Source organism: Mercenaria mercenaria, chromosome 13, assembly GCF_021730395.1.
Source record: "Mercenaria mercenaria strain notata chromosome 13, MADL_Memer_1, whole genome shotgun sequence".
Taxonomy (NCBI): domain Eukaryota; kingdom Metazoa; phylum Mollusca; class Bivalvia; order Venerida; family Veneridae; genus Mercenaria; species Mercenaria mercenaria.
The window spans coordinates 60,438,195-60,465,971 of record NC_069373.1 but is presented as its reverse complement, the minus strand read 5'-3'; the positions used below and the strand labels follow the sequence as shown (position 1 = coordinate 60,465,971).

The 27,777-nt window shown below is 34.2% G+C and overlaps 2 protein-coding genes across 3 annotated transcripts; both read left to right on the top strand.

Annotated features, from left to right (window-relative positions):
* Positions 1 to 1,371: 1,371 nt before the first annotated feature.
* LOC123529868 (uncharacterized) lies at positions 1,372 to 15,926 on the top strand. Of its 2 annotated transcripts, none has more exons than XM_045310432.2 (5): positions 1,372 to 1,511; positions 1,724 to 10,303; positions 10,921 to 11,144; positions 12,286 to 12,387; positions 13,209 to 15,926. In XM_045310432.2, the coding sequence occupies exon 2, from the start codon at positions 1,737 to 1,739 to the stop codon at positions 3,804 to 3,806; it is 2,070 nt and encodes a 689-aa protein (XP_045166367.2). In that variant the 5' UTR covers positions 1,372 to 1,511; positions 1,724 to 1,736; the 3' UTR covers positions 3,807 to 10,303; positions 10,921 to 11,144; positions 12,286 to 12,387; positions 13,209 to 15,926. The 2 variants fall into 2 exon arrangements, with proteins under 2 accessions (XP_045166367.2, XP_045166366.2); XM_045310431.2 differs by having other exon boundaries at positions 1,724 to 10,509.
* LOC123530287 (uncharacterized) lies at positions 10,977 to 27,405 on the top strand. The gene is made up of 10 exons (XM_053520932.1): positions 10,977 to 11,144; positions 12,286 to 12,387; positions 13,209 to 13,496; positions 14,632 to 14,641; positions 16,311 to 16,386; positions 18,169 to 18,197; positions 18,402 to 21,014; positions 21,925 to 22,245; positions 27,031 to 27,090; positions 27,323 to 27,405. The coding sequence occupies exons 1-10, from the start codon at positions 10,977 to 10,979 to the stop codon at positions 27,403 to 27,405; spliced, it is 3,750 nt and encodes a 1,249-aa protein (XP_053376907.1).
* The last annotated feature ends 372 nt before the right edge of the window (positions 27,406 to 27,777 follow it).

The window sequence follows — 27,777 nt, the reverse complement described above, 5'->3', positions numbered from 1 at the left end:
GTCTGCCATTAGTAGACCTATATGTGCAACTTTACCGTTAATGGTCACTTTGAATGTATTCAAACACTCACTAACTGACATATCGTAAAAATGTTTTCTTCGATAATTGTTTTGGTAATGGAGTCTCTTAGTTTCATTAATTATGAAAGTACTGATTTTCTTAAAATTACATTTAAGTAGATAACATTTCTAACGAGCGTTTTTTTTTGCTACAAGATAAGCTCTTTTTGCCAGAGAAAGTATATACAATATCCTATTGTTTACATTCATATTATGAGACTGAAACAGTATGCAAAAATGTATGTTGGGAGAAAAAAATAAGTGCACCTGTCTTCAAATTAATGCATTAAACATTTTTATGACGTTGAAGGAGACATAAGGATATTAATATTGTCTTTAATTGTAAACCGTAGTAATTTAACAAAAGTTCCTTAATAAACATAAGTTTGTTTGTAAGGCTGGATTGAATTTAAACTAAAGTTTACAGTATTTTCGCGCATCCTAATTATTTTATCGAATCTACGTCTATTTTACATGCAATGTGAACAGATTTAAAGACATGGCCGAAACCAACTTCACTAGACAGAGAATCGTCGTTCGTTAAAAACGAACTCTACAGAAAGGTATGCAAATAACAACAAATTAAACAAGGTTTTTAATGCACCATGTTTTGTGATATTTAGACTGTTGCTGGTTCATGGTTTAGATGCAGAAATATAGTCTTGTTCGATCCTTTGTGGTCTGGGGTCTGGCGGAAAACAGGAAGATGGTTAACTCACTATCATTACATTTCAGCTTAGAACTGATATTGTTTTCAATTAATTCAATTTGAATAATTTGGGTTCAACATTTTTGTATTTAATATCGTATGTTTCAAATATCGACTACACTATCAGCATTCAGGTGTAAGTAATAACATGCAGTGTAAAGTTCTGCTGTTAAGGGATTCGAACCGGGGCCCTCCGAGTGAGATAGGTGTCGAATCTCTACTATACACTGTGCCACTGCCCCACTCATGCTTCCACAATTTACAAAATGGTTTTACTTAATAAAAATATTATAGACAGACAAAACTTAATTTCTTTAACCACAATGACATTACATAATATCTGGATCATAATCTTAGGATAAATCAATTCGTGTTTATTATTTTGCATGATAATTTGAATAGTATTATTTTCAGAATATACAGATATTATGTAAAACTTAACTTGTTATATGTTAAGTTGTTCATATAAATTATTCATATCATTAGTTCATATTCATAGTTTCGAATTAATTTTGGACATCTTCCAAATATTGATTGACAGGCGTTACAGTTTTTCCTCTGTATTATGTCTAAATTCAGACTGAAGAAAACAATAGTAATCTTAAAACAATATCACTCTACCATTAAATACTTTAATGAAATGCAATATCCTGAGCCGTGACCGAAATATTGTTACTTGATTTATATAGGTTATGGCGGAAAAGTGAAATAATATGTCATATTGAATATATTTTATCAAAAGGTAACATTTTATTATTCTTCACGTTTAATATATTTTGCTGTAGAGTAAAAGTACGTTTCTCACTTTATTAACATATTTCTAAAATTTGCCTTTATAAAAAGAAACTTTCTTTGGGACTGACTGAGCTGTGAAACGAAATTCAATACAATAACGCATTTAATACAAACATTCAACGAAATTCATGAATTTGAACAACCTTCATATTTCCTTAGCTTCAGCCTTACAATGTGGAACAACGCTGAACAAACAGACCGAGACTCACTGCATCTGTATGAACTCTGTTGTGATGTAGGAATGTCAGCAGACGATGTCAAGCTAAGAAACTGGCTCAGTGATTATTCCAACTCATTATTCAGTCTTGAAGGTATTGCTAATTATGGTTCTGATGTTGATTACATGTTTCATGCTATAAACGTCGGTAGTTTTGCAGAGGGTATTGCCCTAGAACGCCTGGGCTCAGATAATAACATAATGATGACAGTGTCGGGAACAAGGGTAGCTCCACAGAGACAATCTGAAGGTCAAGGTGACATGCACCTATTCAAGGTCATTCAGACGTATCACCCATCTTATGTCAGACTGCAATGTGTCTTCATGGGTACAAGTCCTAGTAGATCAATAATGTCAACTCCGAACTGCTGTTTGGCAGACGAACAAGGAAGAATGATTTTGGCGGGAAAACTTCTTATAGATGCTTACAGTAATAATACTACAGGCACTATAAGTGCTCCTGCAGTTTCAGGCGTTATGAGAAGTCAAATCACACCGATACTGTGTATTCATTCGCCAGTTTGGCCACTTGCTGCAAGGGAGTGGGCATTTCGTGTGAGGAGGTACATTTGGCCTACTGTAGAATTGAAGAAGTTTATTCTCCAGCACGGCTGCCATGTTGTCCCGATAGGAAATTCGCAAAGTCCAAATAAGCATATCGAATGGCGATGGTCTTTTTCTTTAGCCGAGAAGCTTCTCGTTCGCACTTTTAATATCACGCAACTGCAGTGCTACTTCCTGATGAAGTTACTTGTTACCTACATCATCAACCCAATGGTTCTTGAAGGAATATCATCGTATCATGTGAAAACCATTATGCTCCATATGGTAGAAAGCACCCACCCAGCTGAGTGGACTAGAGAAAAACTTGCATCCTGTTTTGTTGGCTGCCTTCAGAAATTACTGCAATGCCTAGAGGATGGCAGTTTGCCTCATTATTTCATTCCGAACCACAATCTATTTTTGCCCCGCTTGCAAGGAGATACGAGAATCCGACTGGTTTCATTAGTTACAGGGTTGTTGGAGAAGGGATGGCAATGTATTTTACAGTGCCTTCCACCAAATCTGAACATGCTTCTAGCGAGACACAAGATACAAGTCAGATGCGACTGCTACGATACACACTGGGGCACAGAAGGATGTGAACGAAATGTTTCTATGGTTGAGAGATGTTACACAATGTTCAATGTAACAATACGAGTAGTTCTACGTCTAACAGAGAGACCCGACATCCAGGGAACGATTGACGCGATGACGATGTTTCTGGAATACCCAACAATGCGAGACCCGGTACACTTTCCCGACGTGCCGGCCACTGGAATCGTCAAGCTGATGATTAAAAGCCATGTTGGTATATTATATATGGGGTTATCAAACACTTACCCGTACAACCGAAAGGGAGGTTCTCAAACCCTTCTTCCAACTGGCCAGAAATATCTTGAAGACGCCGCTGGTGTTGACGCTGCCGCTACAAAACTAAAACTAGCCACCTTTCACTATATGACCGAGAATTACGATGAAAGTATCAAAATCATCATGCAGCTGCTACGACAATTTAACGAATACATTGTCAACACTACCGGTGACAAAACGAGGAGAATGAAGTCATGTAAACGACCACTGGCCCTCCGGAAGCATCGGTCGGTCACATCGCTCTTAGGAAATGCCCCGTCTCTGATGGAATGGGCTGCTCTGGAAATAATATTTTGTCCATGGGAGGTTGCGTACGCTCCTGAAGCGATCCAGATGCTGAAAGAGCGGGAACCACTTACAGACGACGATACGGATCACAAAGGTTTTGTTTTCGTTGATGCGGTTGTGTATGCCTACTTTCTACTGGCATTGTCCTACAACAGCATTCACCGACCGGTGCATAGGCAGCAGGCAATTGAGAATTTGCAGCTTCTTGTCAAAAATGGAGATAACAGTGACATTCATTACCCGGAAGTTGCAAGATTTCTTCTTCCGTATGTGAAAGAAAGAAAGCACAAAAACTGCCTTTTGTGTCATGTGAGAGTGTTCTAGAATAAATGGAAGTTTCCTTGTTTGCTGTTGTATAAGCAACTGTATTACACTGTAATTGTGATTTGAAGTATTTACTACTTGTGAACATTTTTATTACATATGGACTTCACATATTCCTGTGAATGATACTTAAAGTCACAAAAGAACATAAAACAGATGGATACAGTTAAGGAATTTATGTCACCATAAAGTTTGCTGAACAAAAGTTTCACAGTTTTACGAACGATTACTGCTGTGTAATTATTACAGGCATAAAATGAAATCCATGATCGCAAAGGTCCAGAAAATATAGCAACTCTGGGAAGAAGCCTTTTCGCTTTTATAACATTAAATATTAAGTACACATGAGACAGTCATCATTACAAATTCGATTGACCAAACTAGAGTTAAATATAACTTCATACGATGACAGATGGCACAGAAGCCTTGAGAAGAGAAGGATAGGACACACGACACATAACTTTTGTTATCGTGAAATAAAACAGGATTATCTCCATTTGTAGATTTTTAACATTTAAGACGAGAACATTAAATTAACTAAAGGTTATATGACTTGGTAAAAAATAGATGACAGTAAGATAATAAGAAGAATTTGAAAACAGTAGCACATGAACTTTTAGTCTTAAGTTTTCGCACTTTGGTCATTTAAGAAATTTGCTGTCCTGAATGATATTCGCTGTTAACTTTGATCCAACTACATAAAGCGAAGATAAGAAGTTCTGTGCCTATGAAACATAACCTTTTATTGATTAAATATAATTTCGTCTCATATTTTATTTTTTATTTTCATTTAACACAATAACTTTGTCTCCACCTATGTAGAAAAGCGAAGCGCGCGAGAAATATTTCTATCTTGGATAATGGTATAATTATCTCCCTTTCTGCACTTGATAGCTTATTTTTTTGTCCAGACAATAACTTTCAAGCCACTGAAGAGAAACTGCACATACGTCACTTGAATGAAACAGTGAGTATTCTTTTAAGGATACAATGAGCATTATTTTAAAGGATACAGTGAGTATTACTTACTTTTTTACAACATTTTTTTTTCAAACGGGGGATCACCTGAAAACCACTCATTTCATAAACAAATGAATTTATTACACACAGTCGATATCATGCGTGGGTGCCAATACGGATGGAAGTAAATAATTTCACATGTTTTCATGTTTATTTTTTTTTTTTGTTGATCGTCTGCTGCTTCATAATTCATTGTTCGTTCTTTTTATGAAAATGCATAAAACACTACACTGTTTATTGTCCCGTAAGATTTATGTTAATTATTTACTTAATTTATTGTGGTGAACAGAAACAATAAAAAGAATATTTGCCCTGTGTTTTGAATTTATTAAATTTTAATTGTGAAGTAAATGTTCCATGTGCAGGTACGATTTCAGATTGATGTTGTAAAGTAATAGATAATGCATTTCAATTATTGTATCATGGTTCAGTTATTTTCTTTGCATGATTTCTATTAACTTAGATGTTTTTATCTCGGCTGTATATGGTGCATATTGATATTACAATTATAGCTATTTTTCTTGCATATGCAGTGTAATTTTCTATATTAAAATTCTGTATGAATCGCATATACTAGAGATATTCAAGATCATTAAAAATCAAAACTTTACAAATAAGTGAATAATCTTAAACCAATAGAAAATAAACTGATACAAGATGCTGATGTATATTTCATTTATCCTTTGGCTGTTAGAATCAATATTAAAAATTTACTAACAAAATAATATGGTACACAATAAGAGACGAGCAAACATGATGTAAACATTACTATTGTACTTCAAGTTGCGGTACATCATTATATCTGAGAGATTTTATTTTTTTTCTGGTCCTTTTGGACAATATTCTTGTATAAAAGAATTCCGGGGAAAAACGGTGCCAGTAGGCGTGGCATGAGGGTATTGCGTATTTCATTACCTTTCATGAACATGGATGCGTTCTGTTCTTCCAAGGGATTTTCTTATAGATTTTGTTTCAACAATAGGTCTTTTCTAGGCAATTAATATATGTGTATATTTCATTTCTAAAACAGTCATTTCAGTAGGGTTACTGCCTTCCTTCTAAACCCACCATTTCAGTTGGATCACTGCCTTCCTGAGTTACCACTGATGGTTTGATCATGCCATCCAAATAAATCTTCAGCTTTTTAAAAAACTTCTTTTTTACCAAAACAATACGAACGAATCGCTTTAAGAGCCGTTCTACATCACACCAGACTATTTGGTAAGTATATACTAAATTAAAACTTTTTTCAGTGTTTCTTGTGTTTCTTTTTATCATGGACTCCATTCAGTGTTACTGTGGTGCCTACGTGACCGAGTGGTTACGGTCTTGGACGAAGAATCACTTGTCCGTCACCTATTTGGAATCAAAGTTGAATTCTTTATGTGAGGAAGCTATCCAGATGGCTAAAGGAAGGTGGTTCTACCCATTTGCCTGCCCGTGCTTTGGAACAATGCAAAAAGGGACAACAGTTACTGACGTCTGCCTCTGCCATCAAATGCGGGAAAAGTCGCGATATGAACTTAGTTGTGGTGTGACTCTAAACCTAAAAAAAAAGAAACAAACATATCAGAGTTCCACTTAAGCAAGTGCTATGCTATGCGAGGGGTATTTCGCATTTTATTACTTCTCATGAACAGACACGGTCGAGCCGAATCTGCTATTATTTTCCGTTATTGCATTGTATGCTTTAATCCTTTACCCTACTAAATTTCTAAAATGGATTAGTCCATCATTCATTTTGGGGATTACCACTTATTATTTGAAGGGATGTTCAGTGAAATTTTACTGACTGAATAGCGAACAGTGCAGACCATGATCAGCCTGCACGGATGTACGCTGATTTTGGTCTACACTGGTCGCATAGGCAGAACCACTTGCCAACAGCAGGCTAAAGATTAAAGGGATCGTTTCTTATATTTTATTTAGATTATTGTCTGAATATTATATCTTAGAACAAAGAACAAATTAATGCTACAAAATATCATAAGGTTCAGTGAACCATTTAATTAATTAGAATGGAGATTGTCTGCGTTTATAATATTAGATAAGGTTGAATTACAACGAAGCAAACGGAAAAAGTGCCATATTATCACATACGAAATGTTTTATATCTACAATACTTAAAACCGGTTTTGTTTATACTTCTATGGTCTCCTTATCTTTGTGTTAGAAAATCTAAACGGAAATCTATATTAGTCTCTAAAGACAGTGATTTTTATAATATTTATGATTCTGAATGTGCACAGCAGACTGTTAAAGCAATTATTACAATAGCAATAAATATTATACCAGAAAGATAAATGCGTTATGGATTACTAAAATAATGAAACGCGTATGAATGAGACCATTATATATGTGCAATATCGTTGCAAAATGAAACAAAAGTGCACCTTTCGCTAAATAGCTATAATTAAAATTATAACTCATTTGATATCAATCAAAGATGACAGGTTTTAACGTCAGCCATCCACTTATGACATCCGATTGGTTGACCATGCCTTGTAGTAAAACCGCAGAATGTGCGCTATTTGATCACTGACCATCCCGACCTTGAACATGGAGAAAACTACTATAACTTCAAAGAGTAAATGTCTATTACTAATAACTATAGGGGGTTTAAGTTTTGTACATTTTAGCAGCACTCAGATTAGTATTCCGGCATCCGTAATTATGTTTAAAAAAAACACGCTTAGATTCATTTTACTATAATTCTGTCAAAATTATCACGTACAACGTGACTAAGAATGTAAATTTTGTAATTTTGTCTTTCTAGAAAAATTGAGACAATGTCTTAGTCACATAGGTAAAATTATCAATAACCAATATGTTCATTCGGCTCTGCATTTTGACAGGCTGCATAGTATTTCAATTAATTTGTTTTGTTACCGTAGAGAATATATTATGCACAGGGAAATAATTTTATAATAAGCTAAGAACTTCAAACACAATCCTTCATGTTGTTATTTGTAATAATATATAACCTATCTTAATACCTATAAAAACCGTGACCTGTCTGCAATCTCTTATACTAATTTTAGATTTTATTATTCAAAGTTTCTTGCATGTGTTTCGTTAACAGGGAATGGATAATGAAATTACATTATCATTATTTGTCATACAATCGAAGTTTTCTATGCTTTAATATATTAAAATCATATGTGCATTAAAGTGTATTAAACTCACCAGACATTCCATCGCTCTTCTTTATCAGGGGTGTAATTGAATTCAGTTTTACTAATTTTGAAGTTAATATTATGTGGTGTGAGGATTAAAACTATCGTAAATGGGACTTCTATGTAAATTGCCCATAATCCAAAACCAAAAATGGCACATTCCGACTGGATATAAAATTAATTATTAATTTGGACGTCATCGTTCATCATTCAAAACAAATTTAGAAACAGGTTAGTGTGTCACTGAAAAATGGTCAATACCTAATTATTTATAAAAGTAATATGAGAACGAAAAGTGCACACAGGGAAGTGTCAAAGCGACCGTTATGTCACTCTAACATGTAACTCTTTCATTTTGTTTTTTTCTGTGATTGTTTGATGCAAAGAAACTGTGTGATGCTCTTATCGATTGATTATTTATGATCAAGTTGTCTTTGGTATCTGCTGCATCTGTAATGAAGATTTGCAACTTGTATCTCTATATAATGCTTACTTTTCTTATCTATTCAAATACTTATACGCGTTTTTTGTGTTTTACCGCAAAATTCCTAAACACATTATTGCAGAAAAGTTTAAAATGATTGTCACGAAGTTCAACTAACGCCCCCATACTGAAATATTTGATATTATGACAACATAAGATTGTTTTCCGCGCACATCCATTTTTTCCTCTGGCACGTGTGTGTGGGATGAGGGCACTTTAGTCTTGTCCGTACGTCTGTGCATCCGTCCTCCTAAAAGCCTGTTCGTCCGTCCATCCATCCGAATTTCTGTCGTGCATATCTCAAACGTATTTGACATAGTGTTATCACATCTCATAGGACAGTTGTTTAGCATGTAATGTTGTGTACCTGGCATTTTGTTTGGGATTTCACTCAGCCAGTCCAGATTTATGGCCCTTGACTTAATAAAACTATGCATAAAAATCTTAAAAGATTAACATAGTGTCATCAAAACATGCAGGAATATTATCCAGCATGTGAAGTTGTGCACCCTGGATTCCGCTCCTCAAGATCAAAGTTAATATGTATTAATGGCCATACAGTTTGTGTCATATGTATCTCAAAAAGGATTTGACCTAGAGTCAGTAACCTTATAGGTGTATCATTAGTCTGTGAATCTTTGTTTTGTTGTGGTAGTAAGGGTCCTTGACATTGTCAAAATATGCTTAAAGGGCCTAAAAGTTAAAGTCAAATGTCTCTAAAAATTTTTTAATCTAAAATCAGAAAATTAGCGAATTGTTATATAGCTGTGAAATTGTGCACGTAATGTTCTGTTTGATATTTCATTCTGTCTGAGCAATGTTATGGTCCTTGGCTCAGACAATATGCATATAATGCCTTAAGCTTTGTCGCATATATCTAAAAAGTATTTGAATTAGGGTCATGTAATCTTAGGAATATTATTCAGCATGTGATGTTGTGCAGCTGGGAATTTTTGGGGAAATTCAGTTTAAGACAAGAGTTATGGCCTATGACCTAGTCAAAAATATGCATTAAGGACTAAAAAGTTTCTGTCCCATGTATAGTTTAAGTAATTTGACCTGGTATTAAGAAACTTTGTAAGGAATGTTGTGCAGCATGTGAATTTGTGCACTTGGCATTTTATTTGAGACTAATTCCAAACTAACACTCCGCCAAAAATATAAGTATTTCAGCTTCTTTTATTTCATGTTTTTGATGACGTTTTACAGTATCCATACCCTACCCCACTGATGACTTATACACCACACATGCAAATATTATACACTATGTAAATAAAAGTGTACTTAGTCTTGCAATGTAAACAAATAACAATTATCGAGTTTAAATATCTTTTAATATCTCACTTTACTTTCTGACAGAAAGTTCTGAGAACATGTTCGAAATATCTATCGTGACCCTGTGTCAAAAATGCACTCCTTCACTGCACGCAGTTATTCCTGCGTGACGCTATGTTAACTTAACTATTGTCACTGTATTAATACTTTTATTATAGTTATCAGGTTATTTTGTCTCTTTCGTCATAAGGCATGAAAAGCATCATGTGTCGCCTTGGGGACTTTCTAAAATTCAAGCACAAATTCTCAAAAATTCTCACATTTGATGGCAGGGATAGCCAAATATGGGAATATCAGTTACAATAGAGTAAGCACAGGTTAACTTCAAGTTAACGACTTCTAACGTAGAGTTTGAAAAGCGTGTGAACATACCGTGCGACGCGACGTTGATTTTTAAAACAAATAGCGTAACACTGGGAGGGTCACGGAGTGTTGTTCCGGCTTTCATTGATTGTGCTTAGTGGATGTTCATCGAAAGGATGGTAAGAAAGTGTTACGTTGTACTATTTTTAGAAATTTTTGTAATTGGGGAGATATTGCATGAACTCTCTGACATCGATTGATACGTATATAAAGTAGATTATGGTTGGGAAGAAACAATAAATATTTTTGTCGATTTGAATGAACATTGTAAATATTTAAGAAACTATGAAAAAGTTTTTAATATCAAAAGTATTTAAGAAAATTAGTGAGTATTAATTTAAAGTTGCTTTAAAGTAGTAACGAAACTTAATAAATAGATTTATTTAAAGAATTTAAAAAGTTATAAATAAAGCGTATATTATCATAAAATCAAAATATTTGATAACAAAAAGAAAGATACAATTGGGATGAAATGTTTTAATTTTATTTTTATATATAGATTAATAGTTAGAATTACATAACTAAATTACCTACAATAATCACTAGTTAATATTTATATTTCTACATTTAGTCAAATATTTTGATTGTAACTTTTAGTTTTTACTTTTATTTATTATTGGTACTTAAGTCTCCCGTTAAAAGTTTGGAAGAGTGTTGGTTTTTTCTTCTTTTTTATTACAGTTTTACTTTACAATTCAGTTGCTTTGTACTCATTAAATGCATCTATATCTTTCAGACTGCGGGTACAGATATCGTCAAATAGTTGGTATAATTCTTGCCGCCATTTTAACAATGTCAGAAGCAAAACCTGTGCGGAGATCTACATCCAAACAGAATGCACCATGCTTTGTACTTGAATTAGAGGGGAATCATGTACGTCAAGCCAAAGCAGACACAATGAAGGATTTAATTGCTCGCACGGATGGTGTTAACCAAGCTGCACAAAAGATAAAAGATTATGTAAGGATCGTTCATTTCCATTTTAAAGATTTATCAGAATATTTTTACAATACTTTTCCAAAGGAGATAAGCAAATGCCTGTGAGAATATATTGATTAGTGTTTGGAAGATGTGTGGCTTTTGCTGATTTCAAGATAGTCTATTTATCGTGAAAGGAAACGCTAGTTTAAAATTTGAACGGAATTATGTAGAGAATGATTAGGGAAACAATTAAATACAGAATGATATAGCTTGCATTCCTTTATTCTGTTGCAAGAAAAGAATGCATGATTTTGTCATAGTTATTTGGGATGGGCAAACATTTTAAGGGTGAAATCATGCAGTGCCTCTCGTCAAAAATGCACAATTATTAAACGTGAATCACGAAACGTTGCACCCAATGAGCGCGGTCATTTCATGACTATAAATACTAACATTATATTGCTTGCAAATTTCCCGATGGCCAATTAAGCCTGTTCACGACAAACGTTACGAACGTGGTCGTAAAACAATTACGACACACGTCAAGTCCGGTCGTTATCAGTTACGGAGGAATTTCATTCATATTTGATGCAGTATCTGAAAGCTAACGGCTTACGTGGTCATTCAAGCGTTTGCCATTTACGTTCTGCTCTCTTAACATGTTGAACAATCAAATTGTGGTAAGAGAAAATATGCGGTAGCAATTTTCATTTTCCTTATATGCCACATCAATCACGAATGAAAAATGATTCTTTTTTTAGCACACGGACAAAGTGTTGAATATTAATGGTATACACTAGGAAATAATTAGAAGTTAATTGAATATAACAGATACATCTTCATATAGAAGAGGAAGTTAAATGATTTATATGCGTCTATATGCGTTGTCCTGATTCCCTGTAAAGCTTCCAGATCTATTTAGTGTGCCAGATAATTTTCATGACTCTTACAGCAAATCATATATGTTCACTATCTCTTTTTTTCAATGTCTTGTAAAAGAACTTCAAGGACATTTTCGATATTGTCTTCTAAACTATCTTTACACGAGACATTCCGTACTCGATATACATGTAACCTTATAAGTTATATTTGTCACAAATGTTTAGAATATCTTCTATGTAAACACAATTGAAGTCTGATGAATAATATTGATAACTCATTTCTTTTTTATTTATTTCAGATAACAAAAACATTTTTAGTATCAGTTTTGCCAACGGGCAATTTCTTACCGAAGGAAGAATTTACAGTAACAGAAGAAAAGAAAACATTTTCTTCGAAAAACGTAAGTATTTATATAGCTCTTGAAGATACGTTCATTCGTCCCATTTGGAACGATTGTTTGAATATATTTCAATCAAAGGCAATATTTGATTACACAGAGTTTAATTACATACAAACACGTGTTATTAAAGTGGAAAAATGCGCATTTTTCAAGTACAAATCAAGCTGAAGTAGATGTGTGAGAAAAAAAGGGTGAAGGAAATTACAGCTTTTAACCCAATATAACAAACTCTTCCTGTTACCAGTACAAGATAATTACTTTCCAAATATGACTTTTCTTATTTTGACTGGGGCAGTCATTTTAAGAAAAGTCAAACTGCACGCAGGAGTTGCTTCCCTTCAACTACAGAAATCTCTACCTATAGGTAAGGGAGATCACTGCGCAGAAGACTGAAGAAAAAAAACTATTATCTTATTAGTCTGATTTCTTTATTTCTAGAGCATCAACTTCAAATACTTATGCGGCATTATCGTTAATTTAACACATTTAAATGCACAGCAACCGAAAATTGCTTTTATAAAACATTCACCAAAAACACACTATGTGCAGTAAGATGCGCATAATGCCACTTTAAATTGATTTAACGTTTTGACCACCTCCTTTAACTTTTAAATGCTAATCAACTTTTGATTTAGTATCAATTTGAAATGTTTTTTCTTTCAATGATTACCTTTAAATGTTAATTAACTTCTGTATTTCATTGCTTTCATTGTGTTTTTTTTTAAAGTTTGTTACACACATCGATTATGTGCGGGTTTTAAGTAAACCACAAAATGAAATGGGATGCAAGCACTAATAACTTTTATATAACTTTATTTCAGTTTGCATCTGTATTAAAGGACCATTACAGACTGTTATCTAAGCTTGTAAACTACACAGAATATGCTAGAACAAACAATCAAATAGGAATAGGGAAGAAACCGGGATCCAAAAAACTCAAAGACAAGTTACTCAACATTGAAGACCAGTTATATCAGATTATGTGTGATATAAAAATAGCTCTTATTGGACAAAAAGAGGACGCAAAGATAGCGTCTGCAAATCACCAAGTGTCGTCTGCTTTCAAATCAGCGGCAAAACCATTTAACAACGAAACAAGAAGGACATATGTTCTAATGAATGACTACCAAGATACAATGGAGTTTTTAAAACAAATGTATACCGTCATGTAGTATACGTAAGAGTAGCTTTAAAACTGAGAAACCCACTTCATGACGTAAAATGTAAATGTTCTGCTAAAACGTGTTTTTTTTTAAATATCATTTTGACAGATTTTACGTTTTATGCGTGAGGACCAGAAACACAGAAACGTGCTAAGATAGTAGGCTTCTGAACGTGCTGAGTCCGTCATTTTTATTGATGCATGTGAAAACGTTATTTGTTGTCGCCCAGCTCACGCATTTGAATTACAGATGTAACATTTGTCACAGCGAGGGCGTTTGCATCATGATTTGAATGACTAATGTTTTAAATTTACAAAGACTGTGATTTATTTGTGCAATATTATTTAAATCTATCTATTTAATTCTTATTTAACTAATATTGAATTTATCAAAATCCTCATTATATACTTGTTACCGTCCAACAGTAATTTTATTGATCATGATTGTGTTATCATTTATTCTATTATTCTTTGTATCACACATCATAATGTAGTCATAGTTATCATCCATCAGTTGACTCACACATCGAATGACACTGACATGCTTATTAGAAGATATTGTAGTCGTGACTAATCAATGAATCCCAATTATCAATTGTGATACATGAGTGACATACATTAACTGTACTAATAATTTATTATTCAGATGTGCAAGATATCCATTCAAATGTGAATTTACGACATTGTAGTAATTTTAGCAATTGTCAAACTTTTCATATAACGTTATGGCTTTATGATGTTAATTTACAATTGCAAACATGTTTATCACTGTAACGTCGGAAATTGGGATACAATTGTGTAATTGTAATAGGTCAGTGCCCAAATTAACTGAAAATTATGTAAGTAAATGCTCATTTAAAATGTATTTTCCAGCACAGAATTTGACATACAATGTTTGGACACTTGATATCAAAAGACCTTTGGAGTCTTCTGTAATAATATTGCTGAAAAATAATTAATTATTATAATTAGTGAATGTATACGATGACCTAGTGAATAGTTCGCTGCCAGGAATATTACAATATGTTTTTAAATGCTACAGTTTTTTGTAAGCATATCATTGTGTGTACTTCCTGTATTAGAGAATTGAAGGTTAGGTGTAGGCTGGTTGGTGATTCATGATGACAAATTTCTTTAGTGACATATGTTCCAAATTCATCATTTCGTTACCAAGATCCATGTTTCCTTGTTCCCCTTATGTTCACTTTTAAACAATTTCCTTTCATGTGATAGTATAATGTATGGTTGTAAATTCGCTTTTAAAATAGGATTTCTGTCTCTAATTGGTTCTTTTTAACAGACATGCTTAAGTTTGTAACGAAGGAGGAAATCAATATTTTAAAGTGCAACATCTATTTTGCTTTACATGCTGTTTTGTTGTCAATTTATTTACCTTCCTCACGATTTCAAAAACTGTACTGTACACGAATAAAAATAATAATTTTGATACTTGATCAAATTGATGAAGAGAAAATATGTTTAAATTATTTAAATCTTATCACATTTACAGCAATTAATTATATTTTTGTTTTAAAAGATTAACGCTGGGAGGTTGTAAATATGTCGACGCTTTGCAGATTTGAACGATATTTGATATACATTTATGTAAATTAGCTGGAAAATCTGTTTAAATGTGACTAATTTATGTACCTCTCCTCTTGAAGTTGTTTAAAGAATAAATGTATCAGTTTTCAAATGAGTCTATATTATCATAATTGCATGTCTAATCGATTTAAGGAATGCATCTGTTTGTTTACTTTTGTGAAGTATTAATATTCAAGAGTATGTCTTCTTTATCATATCCATCATTGCGCCTATTTATTTTCTCATCTTTTGATAATTAACATAATTCATTTCACATGACAAATGGTGCATTACTATCACAGAATTTGCCTATTTATTTGTCATACTAGTATGTTTAATTCTAAACACACAATATGTTGTCTGCACACATTTAGTCATATAGAATTTACCTATTTATTTATAATGTTTTCATTATTTACATTTTGATTTAAATTGTAAATAATACATTGTTTGCATGTAAAGATAGTTGTATACAGAACTCGCCTATTTATTTCTCATACTTGCAATACATATATTTTCATCATTGATTTTAAATGCATAATAGGCTGTCTACACAATATAATAGTACTTTACTACCAAAGAATTAGGCTGTCTCATCTATTCATTATTGTCAGTAATTATTTCAAATAGAGTGCATATCAGTGGCATGTTGTTAAAGTTGCCTGTACATGAAAATGTACACGAATCAATACAGTTAAAATTACTCTTGTAATTGTTATAGATACGGTTGTCTTCTTATAGATTTGATTAAGATGTAACAGAGGATAAAATAATAAAAAATGATACAAAGGTTTCTCCAAGTTGTTTTAATTTTGTGTACTGATTTGCTCCCTCCATATTTTGTATATTATTTTACAAATAAAATCATATATTAGAACGAATACATTTACAACAGCTAAAATATAATCATCAGTTCATAGCTCACATATCTGTGGCTTTCCTACATGATCATAAAATGAAAAGTTTGATAAAATCTGTCGAGGAATATTTTTTTTTATAAAACACCCATTACACTCGTTAGCAACCAATCTATACAAGCTCCGAAACACTTTAAGCTTAGCCCAAATATAATACGTGTGATCATAAGTTACAGCATTGTTCCTGGAGACCTTAACGATTGAAAGACTTAACTGTGTAAATACATTATGACCCTATACGAAGAAAGAAATACTTTAAGGAAAAAAGACAAAGGGGATACTAGGGATCGAGTATCTTTCATCGAGAGAACACCAGATGCAACATTTTCGCGAGTCGTGAGGTAGCGAGTGAAAATGAAAGATCTGGCGTTAGATATTTTGGTCTTTTGGTCTTGCGTTATAATAAACACTTTTGTTTGACTTTGTGACCTTTTCTACGGTTTTAGCCATAATCATCCATTATCTTTTAGTTCCGCACTCGTGAAAACATATTTGATGTTCTTCAGTTTGATATCACCAGATATCAAATTTTCAATGAAACTTGTAAAAAAAGAGAATAGCTAAAACGGTTTAAAAAAGTACAACCAATTTAAACAAGTAAAGCGATTGGTAATAAGATACTAACGTAGTGTTGCTAACATGACAGAAATGGGACGTTTCCTTGTCCCTTGTCAGTCATTGTGATATAAAGGCCACACCAATAAAAATGTGTACACTTGTCCATTAACAGGATGTAAAGACAAATGTACTGGGGGAATTCTTTGTACACAGAGTGCTTGAGCTGGTTAACTGAAAGAAGGAAAAAGCACAAATAAATATGTATATAAACAGAATTTGACATTAAGGTATTGCGAAGTCATCATGAAGCATATTATCATGTTGATGTATTTATACTGAACAAACCTTCCTACGCAACATTTGGTATTTTCTTATTATATTTTAATAAGCAAGCAAAATGTTTCGTAATTTAACATACGTTTAGTATGACATATCGAAATTTCAAATTAACCAAGTTATGCAATCGTACTATTTTTGAGGCCTCTGCGGCCAAGTCATTAACTTAGCTGATTTGAATCACTCGCCTCTCACCGCTGTGGGTTCGAAACCTCTATTGGAAGATAGAATTTTGTAATGAGGGAAGTCTTCCGGCTAGCTTACGGAAAGTCGTTGGTTTTATATAGGTGTCCGCCCGGCCCTAAAAAAGTGTCCAGAGGATCACATTTGGTCTTCCTTCATCTAGAAAAGATTAAAAGCCGCCCTACATTTGCACATTTATGCCGGTGTGACAAATCCCAATAAAATAAACAAAGATGGAAACTCCACAGTCGCTCAACACGACTGCAGGCTTGGCTTGATTGAGCCTGTTCATGGACGGTAGTGGAAATGCATGCTACAAAAATAATAAAAGAAAACAAATGTACATAGTCAATAAAGGTAAATCTTTTGGTACAGTAAAGCGGCTATCAGAAAGTCATTTCCATTTGCTATGAAAGTTTTGCATGGATGGGAATGTCATAGGTATTGAGCAGTTAGATGAAAGCAGGAGTCATCTTTCGAAACATTTTTTTCTCTTTAGATAGTTATTATTCAACAGAATGTGCCGACTCCGAAAACTACCAGAAATTCAGATATAGACTTTTCACAAAAATGTGCTCAGTTTAATATCAGCTCTAACATGGTTCGATTTGATTGCAGTTAAACAAGAGGAGGAGGGCCGCTTTTTTCACAATTTCGATGTAATAACGAGTACAAGCGTTACCTTAGAATTTTTTTAAGTATATAACTTAATTAATACTGTGAATAATGAAACTTCAATTCAATAGGAAGATTTAAAACAATATTACTGGGCGAGTTTTCTGAAAATATATTCTTGGCTTAATATTTGTAAATTACTTTCCTTAAAACGTTACCAGCATTAGCTTGCAACACGAAGAATATGCAAAGCATTTTCAAATGATCAGAAACAAATAGTAACATCAATCTGACTGAGAAAACAAATGTATCTGAAGTAATTTACCCACGGGAACAATTCGTTCAGTTAGTGTCAGTGGAAATGGCGTGCATATATTTTCGGCCTGCTGTAAAACTGATTGTTACTATATCAATTCTAATAAACAGCTCAGCAGAATCATACCATGTAAATAAAGGTAAGTATGAACAACTATTTAAAACAACTACATTTTAAAGCTTGTTTTAAGAAAAATAATTACACAAACAGTACAACAGTCTTAATCTTACCATAATATTCATATATAATAAAATAATTTACAAAAATGTGAAAACCTAACAAAAAAGGGAATCGAAGTAACATAAACTGTTGTATTTATCATTTATTGTTTTGTATTTTTCAGAAATAGTTTATGTGAAACACGTTCGCAGCAGTGATACAGAAAAAGAATATCCCAATGAGTTAGTTTTGTCCGTGCATAAAGACGGTATCAGTGATGCCTTTTTGGAACTTCTGCTAGAAAAATACCTAGAGAATTTGGATTTCACTTCAAGTGGAAGCGAAGTGTTGCAAACCAATGCAGCAACAGATAACAAAAATGACAAAAGAAAACATCAGATGTACAAATTCAACAAAGGTCAATCTTTTGTTACAGTAAAGCGGCTATCAGAAAGTCATTTCCATTTGCTAGGAACGTTTTGCATGGATGGGAATGTCATAGGTATTGAGCCATTAGATGAAAGCAAGAGTCTCCATTCGAAACATTTTTTCTCTTTAGATAGTTATCATTCCACAGAATGTGCCAACTCCGAAAACTACCAGAAAGACGACTTCAATGATATCGAAGAGAAGCCTTTGGATTTTAGACTGTCCAATGCATTCAGCACGTTTTCCGATGAAACAAACTTAAAAGATAGAGTAAAACGGGAAGTAGAACATCTGACTATTGAGCTCCTAATGGTTATCGATTTTGCCGCTTACAGCTGGTGGCAAACTATGGTAGGCAAACCTGATAATCACGACTCGGACATTATGGCAATAATCAGACAGTATTATGCTTACATTTTTCAAGGGATAAACAAAAGGTTTAGTGCTATAGAAGATCAACCGTTCATTATAGACCTTGCATTTTCTGGTTTGTTTGTAGCTAAAACTGAGCTCGAGTCTTACTGGACCACAAAGAGCGTTATAGATGGAGATGGAGACAGTGCACGCGTAATGGTCAACTCGTCAGAAGCTCTTGATAAATTTCAAAAATGGCTGGATGAAGCAGACTTCCTTCCAAAATATGACCATGCGATATTGTTCACAGGAACAAATCTGACATACGCTGGTAGTCCAGGTAATGCAGGTATTGCCTTTGCATCGTCAATGTGTCGAAACATCTCCAACTCGTCAATAGTCGAAGATATATTTGATTACAGAACAGTAACATATGCTACTCAGCAAGTTGCACGAGCTCTTGGCACACGGGATGATATGGATAACAATGATTGTCTTGAATTCTTTAACCACATTATGGTACCAAAGTTCAAATTGCCAATTAAGTCGTTTGGTTCAAATAAATGGAAATTCTCCAAGTGCTCTGAGCAGTACATTAATGATTATATAATTGAATTAAATGAAGATGGTCTGACTTGTCTGAAAGAGACGTCTCTGGATGAGCGATACCCAGCTGAGTTAGCCGCATTAGTTAATGACCTACCTGGTGTTAGTTACAGCGGTAGAAGGCAATGTGAAAATGCATTTGGTTTGGGATCGGATATCTGTCGCAAAGAAATAGAAACAAGCTATTCTAAAATTTGCGGAGGACTTCTATGTACGTTTCCAGGTTCAGATAAATGTGGATATATACTTCCGGCAGATGGAACGCCTTGTGGTAACAAAAAATACTGCTGGCAAGGAAGTTGTTTAGACCATAAAGATGCGCCGGAAAGTTCTGATACTTGCGTTTTTGGAAATGAGCCAAATATGAACTGCTACAATCTTGTCGTTAGTGAACCAAGTCAATGTTATATAGACGATATAAGATATAAATGTTGCAACACTTGCGAATTGCTCTTCACTGGCATTACTGGTTGTGAGTACGGTGACCGATCTGACGACTGTGATCTTAGAGTCTGCGTTAATGGTGATCAAGATTACGCTAGTAAAACTTGCTGTTTAACATGCTTAGATGGACCTACACCATTTGCACGACCTATATTAAGTACAGAAGCGGAAACATCTGCATTTACATCCACAAAATCTACTTTGTTACCATTGTCAGAGTCACCATTAACTCCTGGTTCATCATTATTATCGTTGTCATCTTATTCTTATACTGCATCGACGTTATCATCTTTAAGATCGACATTGTCGTCATCTTCATCATCGGATTCTTCCTCTTCATTGCCACCACCTGTAATGACTACGTCTTCCCCAGTATTCTCATCGTCTGTTCAAAATTTATTACAAAATACAGATCAAACAGATGACACAGGCACTAGGCATGAAATGTCTACGGCTTATCCTCATCTTGATGGAGAAACATCAACATCGTATTTGTCGTCAGAAAGTTTATATCAAGAAACAAATGATATATTTAAAAAATATCCCTCTACTTATACATATTCTGAGTACGCCAGTACTAAAATTCCAAAAGCAGGCAACTTAGAAACGACAGAATCTTTAACAATAAACAAACCTTTACCGACTCCAGAAACCACTCTTGATTTAGTGACGGATATCTTTAAAGCTACACCTTCTCAGCATGCAGGCACATCTACACTGTCCATCGAGACCTTAAGCGATGATAAAGTAGAAGCAACTGGAAAGGAAGAACATATCTTTTTGGAAACAACTACCAAAACCTCTGTCCAAAATGCAAGCATGTGTACAACACAAACCTTGTGCGACTGTCCAATTAACGCAGATCCTGTTTCTAGAACAGCTTCTATTTCCCGTACGGTTCCCACCAGACACCCAGTAACTCAGCCTACTGATGCGACAAAATGCATTTCTGCTCACGTGAAAGGTATTTATAATTTCAATGCAGCCATGTAAATAATATCTGAACATTCTGTTAATATGTAAATATAAATAACATTGGTAACGAAATAGAACTTTAAATTAGTATAATAGAACTTTACAAACTTTTATCAAACGCATGATAAACTTTCCAAAATATTGCTGTCAGGGTATGCAGCTAATGTCATTCATTTTTTTTATTTTAGTGAAATACTGTACAACAGATACACTGCATATGTATTTCCTTAAAATAAAAAAAAAGATAAAACAATCTGTCAACAAGGAGAGAGACGTTGCTGATTAAAAGGCGTTTACTAAATGATGAAATATCTCAATATCACCGAAAAAAATAAATTTAGACAATGTGATTACAAAACAAAAGTGACTTTCATTAAAAATCAGTGAAACTTTTCTGTTTATTGCGCTTTTAGTGAAACACCGTGATTCTAGTAACCACTGAAAGCTACTATGTATCAATTTATTTTTGACAAACTCAACTAATGATTCTTTTCACCCTTTGTTAGGAGTTTTCACTTCCTCTAAAATGTTTGCCGCAAAACAATCACAGATATGAGATACGATTTGTTATTTTGAAAATCGCACATAATTTTATATCACTACTTTCGCTAAATATTACAACATCAGCTTTTAATGTATTGACATCTGTACAAACTAATCAATCACTAGTAGTTACAAACTATAATTTATTATAAAATACAGGGAAAATTCAAATTTGGGGAAAACTTCGTAGGCCTTGAGTGAAAAACGACTTTTACTTCCTTAAATTAGTTTTTTATATTACTTCTTACCAATTTTCACGTTCCGTGATCTTGGAAGGTTATGTTGTGTTACATTTAGTATCTTACTTGTAGTTGCATCTTATTCTGAAGCTCACTGAAATGATTTTTATATTACAGACACAAATCAATCAGCGATTGATAGGAATTTTTTTAGAAGTGTGGCTGGGTCAATGCGGAAAAGTCAACGACGTATAAGTAGCGGTGTATATCAGAACATCAAGGCATTGTACTTGGCCGTAAGTGGACACCTCAGGGGATTCCAACGCGAGTATGAAAATGAGAATGAGTCGGGACGAGAAGGCAGCGAGACTCTGTCAAATGATGATGACGATATGAACAAAAAATTGAAGCCAATTTGGAAAATCCATTACCATGATCTTATCAGAGACCTAAAGACAGATATCAGGGACATGCGCTACAGGGTTCTTGCTTTAATGAGTAGACATCTTAAAGACGAGAGAAACAAAAGTTGAAATATGAAATATCGACAGACTGAAGTGTAGATTATTGAAGACATTTATATAATAGATATGCATGAAACGACAATAGTGACTTGTTCTGTATTAATAAATACAGTATATATCTTAGAAATAAAGTTTCTTGCTGTTTATATATCATCGGGAGGAATAATTTGTCATGTTCCTCAAAACACAGATATACGATACTAAAAATGTATCAGTCTTTACAGAAGGCTTATTGGTTATCTGTTAGCGTCTTCTACTTATTCGAAGAGTTCCTTATGTAGGAAGAGCTGGAATGCATACAGTAAGAACACTGATTTTTCATCGGTTGCCCTTGTGCTTGCAATAGGTAAATTAAAATAGATCTATTTAGCATAAGTTTTTACACTACCCCGCCCACCTCCCCCTGAATACCGAAAACCCCTCCAAACTGAACAAATTTCGAAAATTGGCCTTCTTATTTCATTTGAAAATACCCCTGTGAACCGTAATCCATCTGTTCCGGAAACCGGGCAAGTATTCCAGAACGAACCTCTATTTGTCAGTATAAGATTACCCCATTGCCCAAGAAAAGGGAACAAGTTTGAAAGCAATCGGAAATCTGGCACTTTTATCATGGTTACCAGAATTTTCCCTGTTTGGTAGCACATGCCAAAAGAAACAAGTTGTGTTGTTCATACAGCATCTGAACAAGAAAATGCTTTAAAATGTATCGGGTTGGCTGGTAATTGTGTATAGCACGAATTCAGTTATATGCTAGAATGTTAGATCAAATGATCAAATGTGTACGCTGCTGGATGACCTAATGATATCAATTTCTAACTTAGTTAGATATATATGTAGTTTACTTCTCAAGTATAACAGGAATATAAGATGGTATAAAGTCTCATTTGAATCCAAAATATTCTATGTTTTTGTTGTTGAACGCCACTTCCACTTGCATGTATTAATAAAAAAAAAACCTTTATTCAGTTCAATCCGTTAATGAAACCCAAACCTTCCGCTTAAATTTTGTTCATCAAATAAAGACATTGCATAACTCAAATGTAAAAAAGAAAACGTGAACGAAACTGCAACAAACCTGAGTTTGACATCTACTTTGTAACAATCATATCGTATATCTTTGTTATTGACATGTGTGGCTTTGGTCTGTCCTCAAAAGTGACCTATAGTCCATCCCTATTAATCTCATTAATCAGTCGAGATATCCTTTCCATTACGTGAGCTTTGTCAAAATGAAAATTGTGATTAATCAGTCGAGTTCATCATAGGAAAGTTACACTTACTGGCCAAGATCTTACCGGCGGCTGACTGTAAAACAAGACAGTCGCGAGAAATTGCAAAATCACACATTTACAGAGACTGAATTCAAAATCAGTAATAATGTAATCACAGACAGTAAGGCGATACAAATATGAGCTGCACCATGAGAAAACTAACATAATGCATTTGCGACCAGCATTCCATCCAGATCAGCCTGCGCATCCGCGCGGCCTGGTCGGGATCCATGCTGTTCGCTTCAAAGCCTATTGCAATTAGAGAAACCGTTAGCGAACAGCATGGATCCTGACCAGGAGGTAAATGACCAATAGGCACAAAGAGAATGCAAGTAATGCCTTAAAATGTTACACACTAATCATGTTTATAAAGAGCTTATGGTAGATGCATGTTCCAAAATCCACGACTTGAATTTAATAAATAAGTATAGTGACTAATAGAAAAGAAAAATTGTCTGCAATCATTTTCCGGTGTTTACCAATTTATATTAGACTATTTCGCCCACCTTCTCAAGCTGGAATTGTGTTTTAAGTTCTAATTCACTTTTCATTTAGAGGTGTTATTTTGAACTTAGAAATTCGATAATATCTGAGATTTATTTTTGACAAATCGAAGAAACTGTTATAGAGTAACTACCGTAATTAAGTCGAAATATATGCCTGTAATTATGAATTTTATTATCAAATGTAAAAACAATTAGAATCACACCATTAAGATATGTAAAGAATGTATCATGTCATATGTACAGGTGCAACAATAATTTAAAACAATATTTTATGCAACATGTATTTTAATGGCAATGTGAGTGTACGAGTTAGGCAAGTCAGTAGTGACCTTGAAACAATTTTCAAAGCACCTCTTTTTTATCTTAACCTTGCAAGGTTGAAACATGACCAATATTCAACGTTGATTCAACGTCAGGTAGCGACCTCATATGGTTGCTGAAGGTTGAAACAAGGCTGATCAACGTCACGACAAAGTTTCAACGTTGATTCAACGTTGTGTGCCTGATGGGAAGTATTATCTAATTTTGGCTGAATAATTTTTGTTTAATGTTCGATCCTGTGTTGCCAATGGCTTATATCTAGAGGCTTATATCTAGACTTAGGATATATTCACTTAATATCTTCGCCATTAAAAAGACTTACAAATTAAAATTTATATCCAATTATCCTTCGTTAGAATTAACTTTCAGCAGATTATAAGCATGTACAGAATTTTTCTGAAAGTAAAATGTTATCTGACTAAATATCGCTGATTCATTATAACTATAGTTCAAATCTGACACGAAATTTTCATTATTTGAAATGACATTTATAGTTTACCTTGCATGTTTAATTTGCTAGCTAGGCTCGATAGCCATTATAAATAACAACAAAAAAAATACGTTATTTGCAGAAATGCATCTCAGAATAATACATAACGTATTTACCACAATAAGAAAACACGAAGTCTTTCATATTTCTTCTCACTTCATTACATCATTTGATATCTGAGACTTTTGTTTTGAAAATCGGAGAAAAATCTGAGAAATTGTAACAGAGTTATAAAAAAGTAATTTCAAACATACGCCTGTAAATTATGAATTTTATTAAGAAGTCATGCCCTTAATTAGAAAATGTAAAAAAATGAATCTCAGTCGCAACAGTAAATGGCATATAAACGAAAGCGCTGTGGTGGCTTCACATTTCACTATTCCCATCTCCTGTTTCTCATTTCTCATTATACACTATAACACATATAGAAACTATGAAATGAGAAGTCTTTGGCACAATCAATGGCAAAGTTTCTTGTGATCGTAATTCTCTATCCGGCCGACACACCTCTATCATATATCTAATATAGACTGAGGACTGCCGCAAGCTGTCGTGTTCTGGACATGAAATTTATCCCATGTGATGTTTGAAATACAACTCAACAAGGCGTTACGGTAGTCTAATCGCGAAGTTATCAATCATTTGATAAGGGGTTTTGTGACGTTCAAAATACATACTGGAGTATGGATCTGGATTAAGATTCCTTACCGTGTGTTGTTTTTATCAGCGAAACACCGACCTTCAACAAAATGGCATCATTGTGTTTGGAATCAAGCTTTGATGTGCTCAACAGTTTTAACAGCATGGAGTTTCAGCATATTGAAAAGAATCCACGATATGATTTCAGACAACCATCGATGCGGTTCAATGCCTCACTTCTAGTCACAGCTTCCTTTTGCTTTAAGAGCAGATATAATTGGGAGTCTTCGGCACAGAGTAGATTAAGCAGCCCGTGACATCTGTATATTATGGAAACAACAGGTTTAATGCATAGTATGTAATTGTTGGAACCCAGTACTGACCCCTAAGGCAGACATTATTTCATTAACACAGGCCTCAACAGTACACCATCAACGTTCACTGATAGCGGTCACTTAGATAAGACGACGGCCATACATGTGCTTTGAAATGGTGTCCGAGGCGATGTTATATTGTTTAGAGGCCGATAGTGCCGAAATCTGCAGACAGGTCGAGTATTATTGTTACAGAATTTTGGTCGAGAGACTGGAAGATGTCTTTCTGCACCTTTATTAAAACCGACTCAGTTGAGTAAACCTTTCTGTATGCTGAATGCAGTCCCTGATGGAATTTCTTTTAATTTAAATGCCGCTCTGGACGCGCATCTACTACCATTTCCAACATGTTTTAATAAACAAAAGATTGGACATAGGTCTTTAGTTTTGAGAACATTTGGACCAAGACTTCATCAGGAGAGGCTTTAACCTCGCATTCTTAAAATAGAAAAGTGGAAACTCCCACAGATCTCTCAACACGACAGAAATGAAAATTTTGCAGGCTCGGTTTGATTGAGCCTGTTCATGGAGGGTAGTAGAAATGCATGCTACCGTCCACGCCCTCTAGCCCCAGGTTGAGCAGAACTCAACATTTACACATGTTACAAGTACAAAAATACAATTTAGAGACAACTGTGTCCATATTGTGTGTGCATGAATGGGGCTAATTGAGCCATTGCCCTGTCCATAATGTCAGTAAGTATCAACCATTTCAGCTGCCTTACACAAACTAAGTATGTGTCCTGTAAATGCCTTCAAAACCCATCAGAATATAGCATTTTAAACATTTATAGTGGACCCCAACACCAATATTTGGAGGTAATTTCCCTGAATCCCTGATTCCAACACCCTCTGTAGGGGTCTACTGCTTTTTAAAACAATTAAGAAAATATATATTTTAAAATTTATAATTTTTATTTTTATAAAAATTGCACGCAAAGATCCGCATCAATTTTGGCTATTAATTTTTCATAGGTTAAAAAGTTGGCTATTATTTTTTTGGAGGCCAGAGTGAGCCCTGCATCCGCCGTATGTTTAAACCCCTTTGGTATTTTTTCTTACTCAAATGATGTATTTAATATGTTTGTAATCTGCGGCAAATGCTCTTCAAAACCCATGTCGGAAACTGATCAAGTTCACAGGATTTGTTCTGAGATTTTTGCATGATTTCTTTGACCTCCTCTTGTTGCAGGAGAAAAATCAGGAAGACATCTCACCATTTTCCGATGTTCTGTTCCGTTTAAGTCTACAGAATCATTCTTGCCACGAGAGTTATTGTCATTCCTGATGTTTGTAATTTGTTGATGAAAAGTCACTAAAATTCATGGTCACATATGGTATTGCCTTATCAGAGAAGTACTCAAAAGAGTCGAGCCTAGTTTACGATAGCACAGTTGTCTCTGTAAAGCTGATAATCGATTGTTAATTTAGATTTGCACCATATCTACTAAAAGTATGGACAAAAACACAGTTAAAGCAAGTATAAATAGTAAAGGAAGTAACCCTGTTATTGTAGATATGTATTACTGACATGGTTACTCCCCCGATAAGTAAATAAGAAGGGAATACACATACAAATGATACATGTATAAAAAGATGTAGGAGTAAAAACAAGTAAATAAATATAAATAAAAATCAGTAGTTGACAGTAGGTTATTGTGACAAGTGTATGACAAAACCTAGTCCCCTAAGTAAAAGTACTTGTGTCTCAAACTACCGAAAGAAAGGTGTAGAATGGGAAAAGGGCATGAAAGGATCATACACAGTACCACAGATTAAAAATGAAGACTTAGTGTAAAAACTAAGAAATAATTTATAGCAAAAGAGTGCTTTAACACTATTTATGCACGATGGGCGGTAATACGTCGGGCGTAATAATTGCACGAGGGCGCAGCCCGAGTA

Bases quoted from the DNA above. Each gene is read 5' to 3' on its own strand.
- LOC123529868 (XM_045310432.2), top strand. From the start codon at position 1,737: ATGTGGAACAACGCTGAACAAACAGACCGAGACTCACTGCATCTGTAT.
- LOC123530287 (XM_053520932.1), top strand. From the start codon at position 10,977: ATGTCAGAAGCAAAACCTGTGCGGAGATCTACATCCAAACAGAATGCA. The intron at 12,388-13,208 runs GTAAGTATTTAT...ACTTTATTTCAG, and splicing joins AAACATTTTCTTCGAAAAAC to TTTGCATCTGTATTAAAGGA. The intron at 22,246-27,030 runs GTAGACATCTTA...ATTTGTTCTGAG, and splicing joins CAGGGTTCTTGCTTTAATGA to ATTTTTGCATGATTTCTTTG.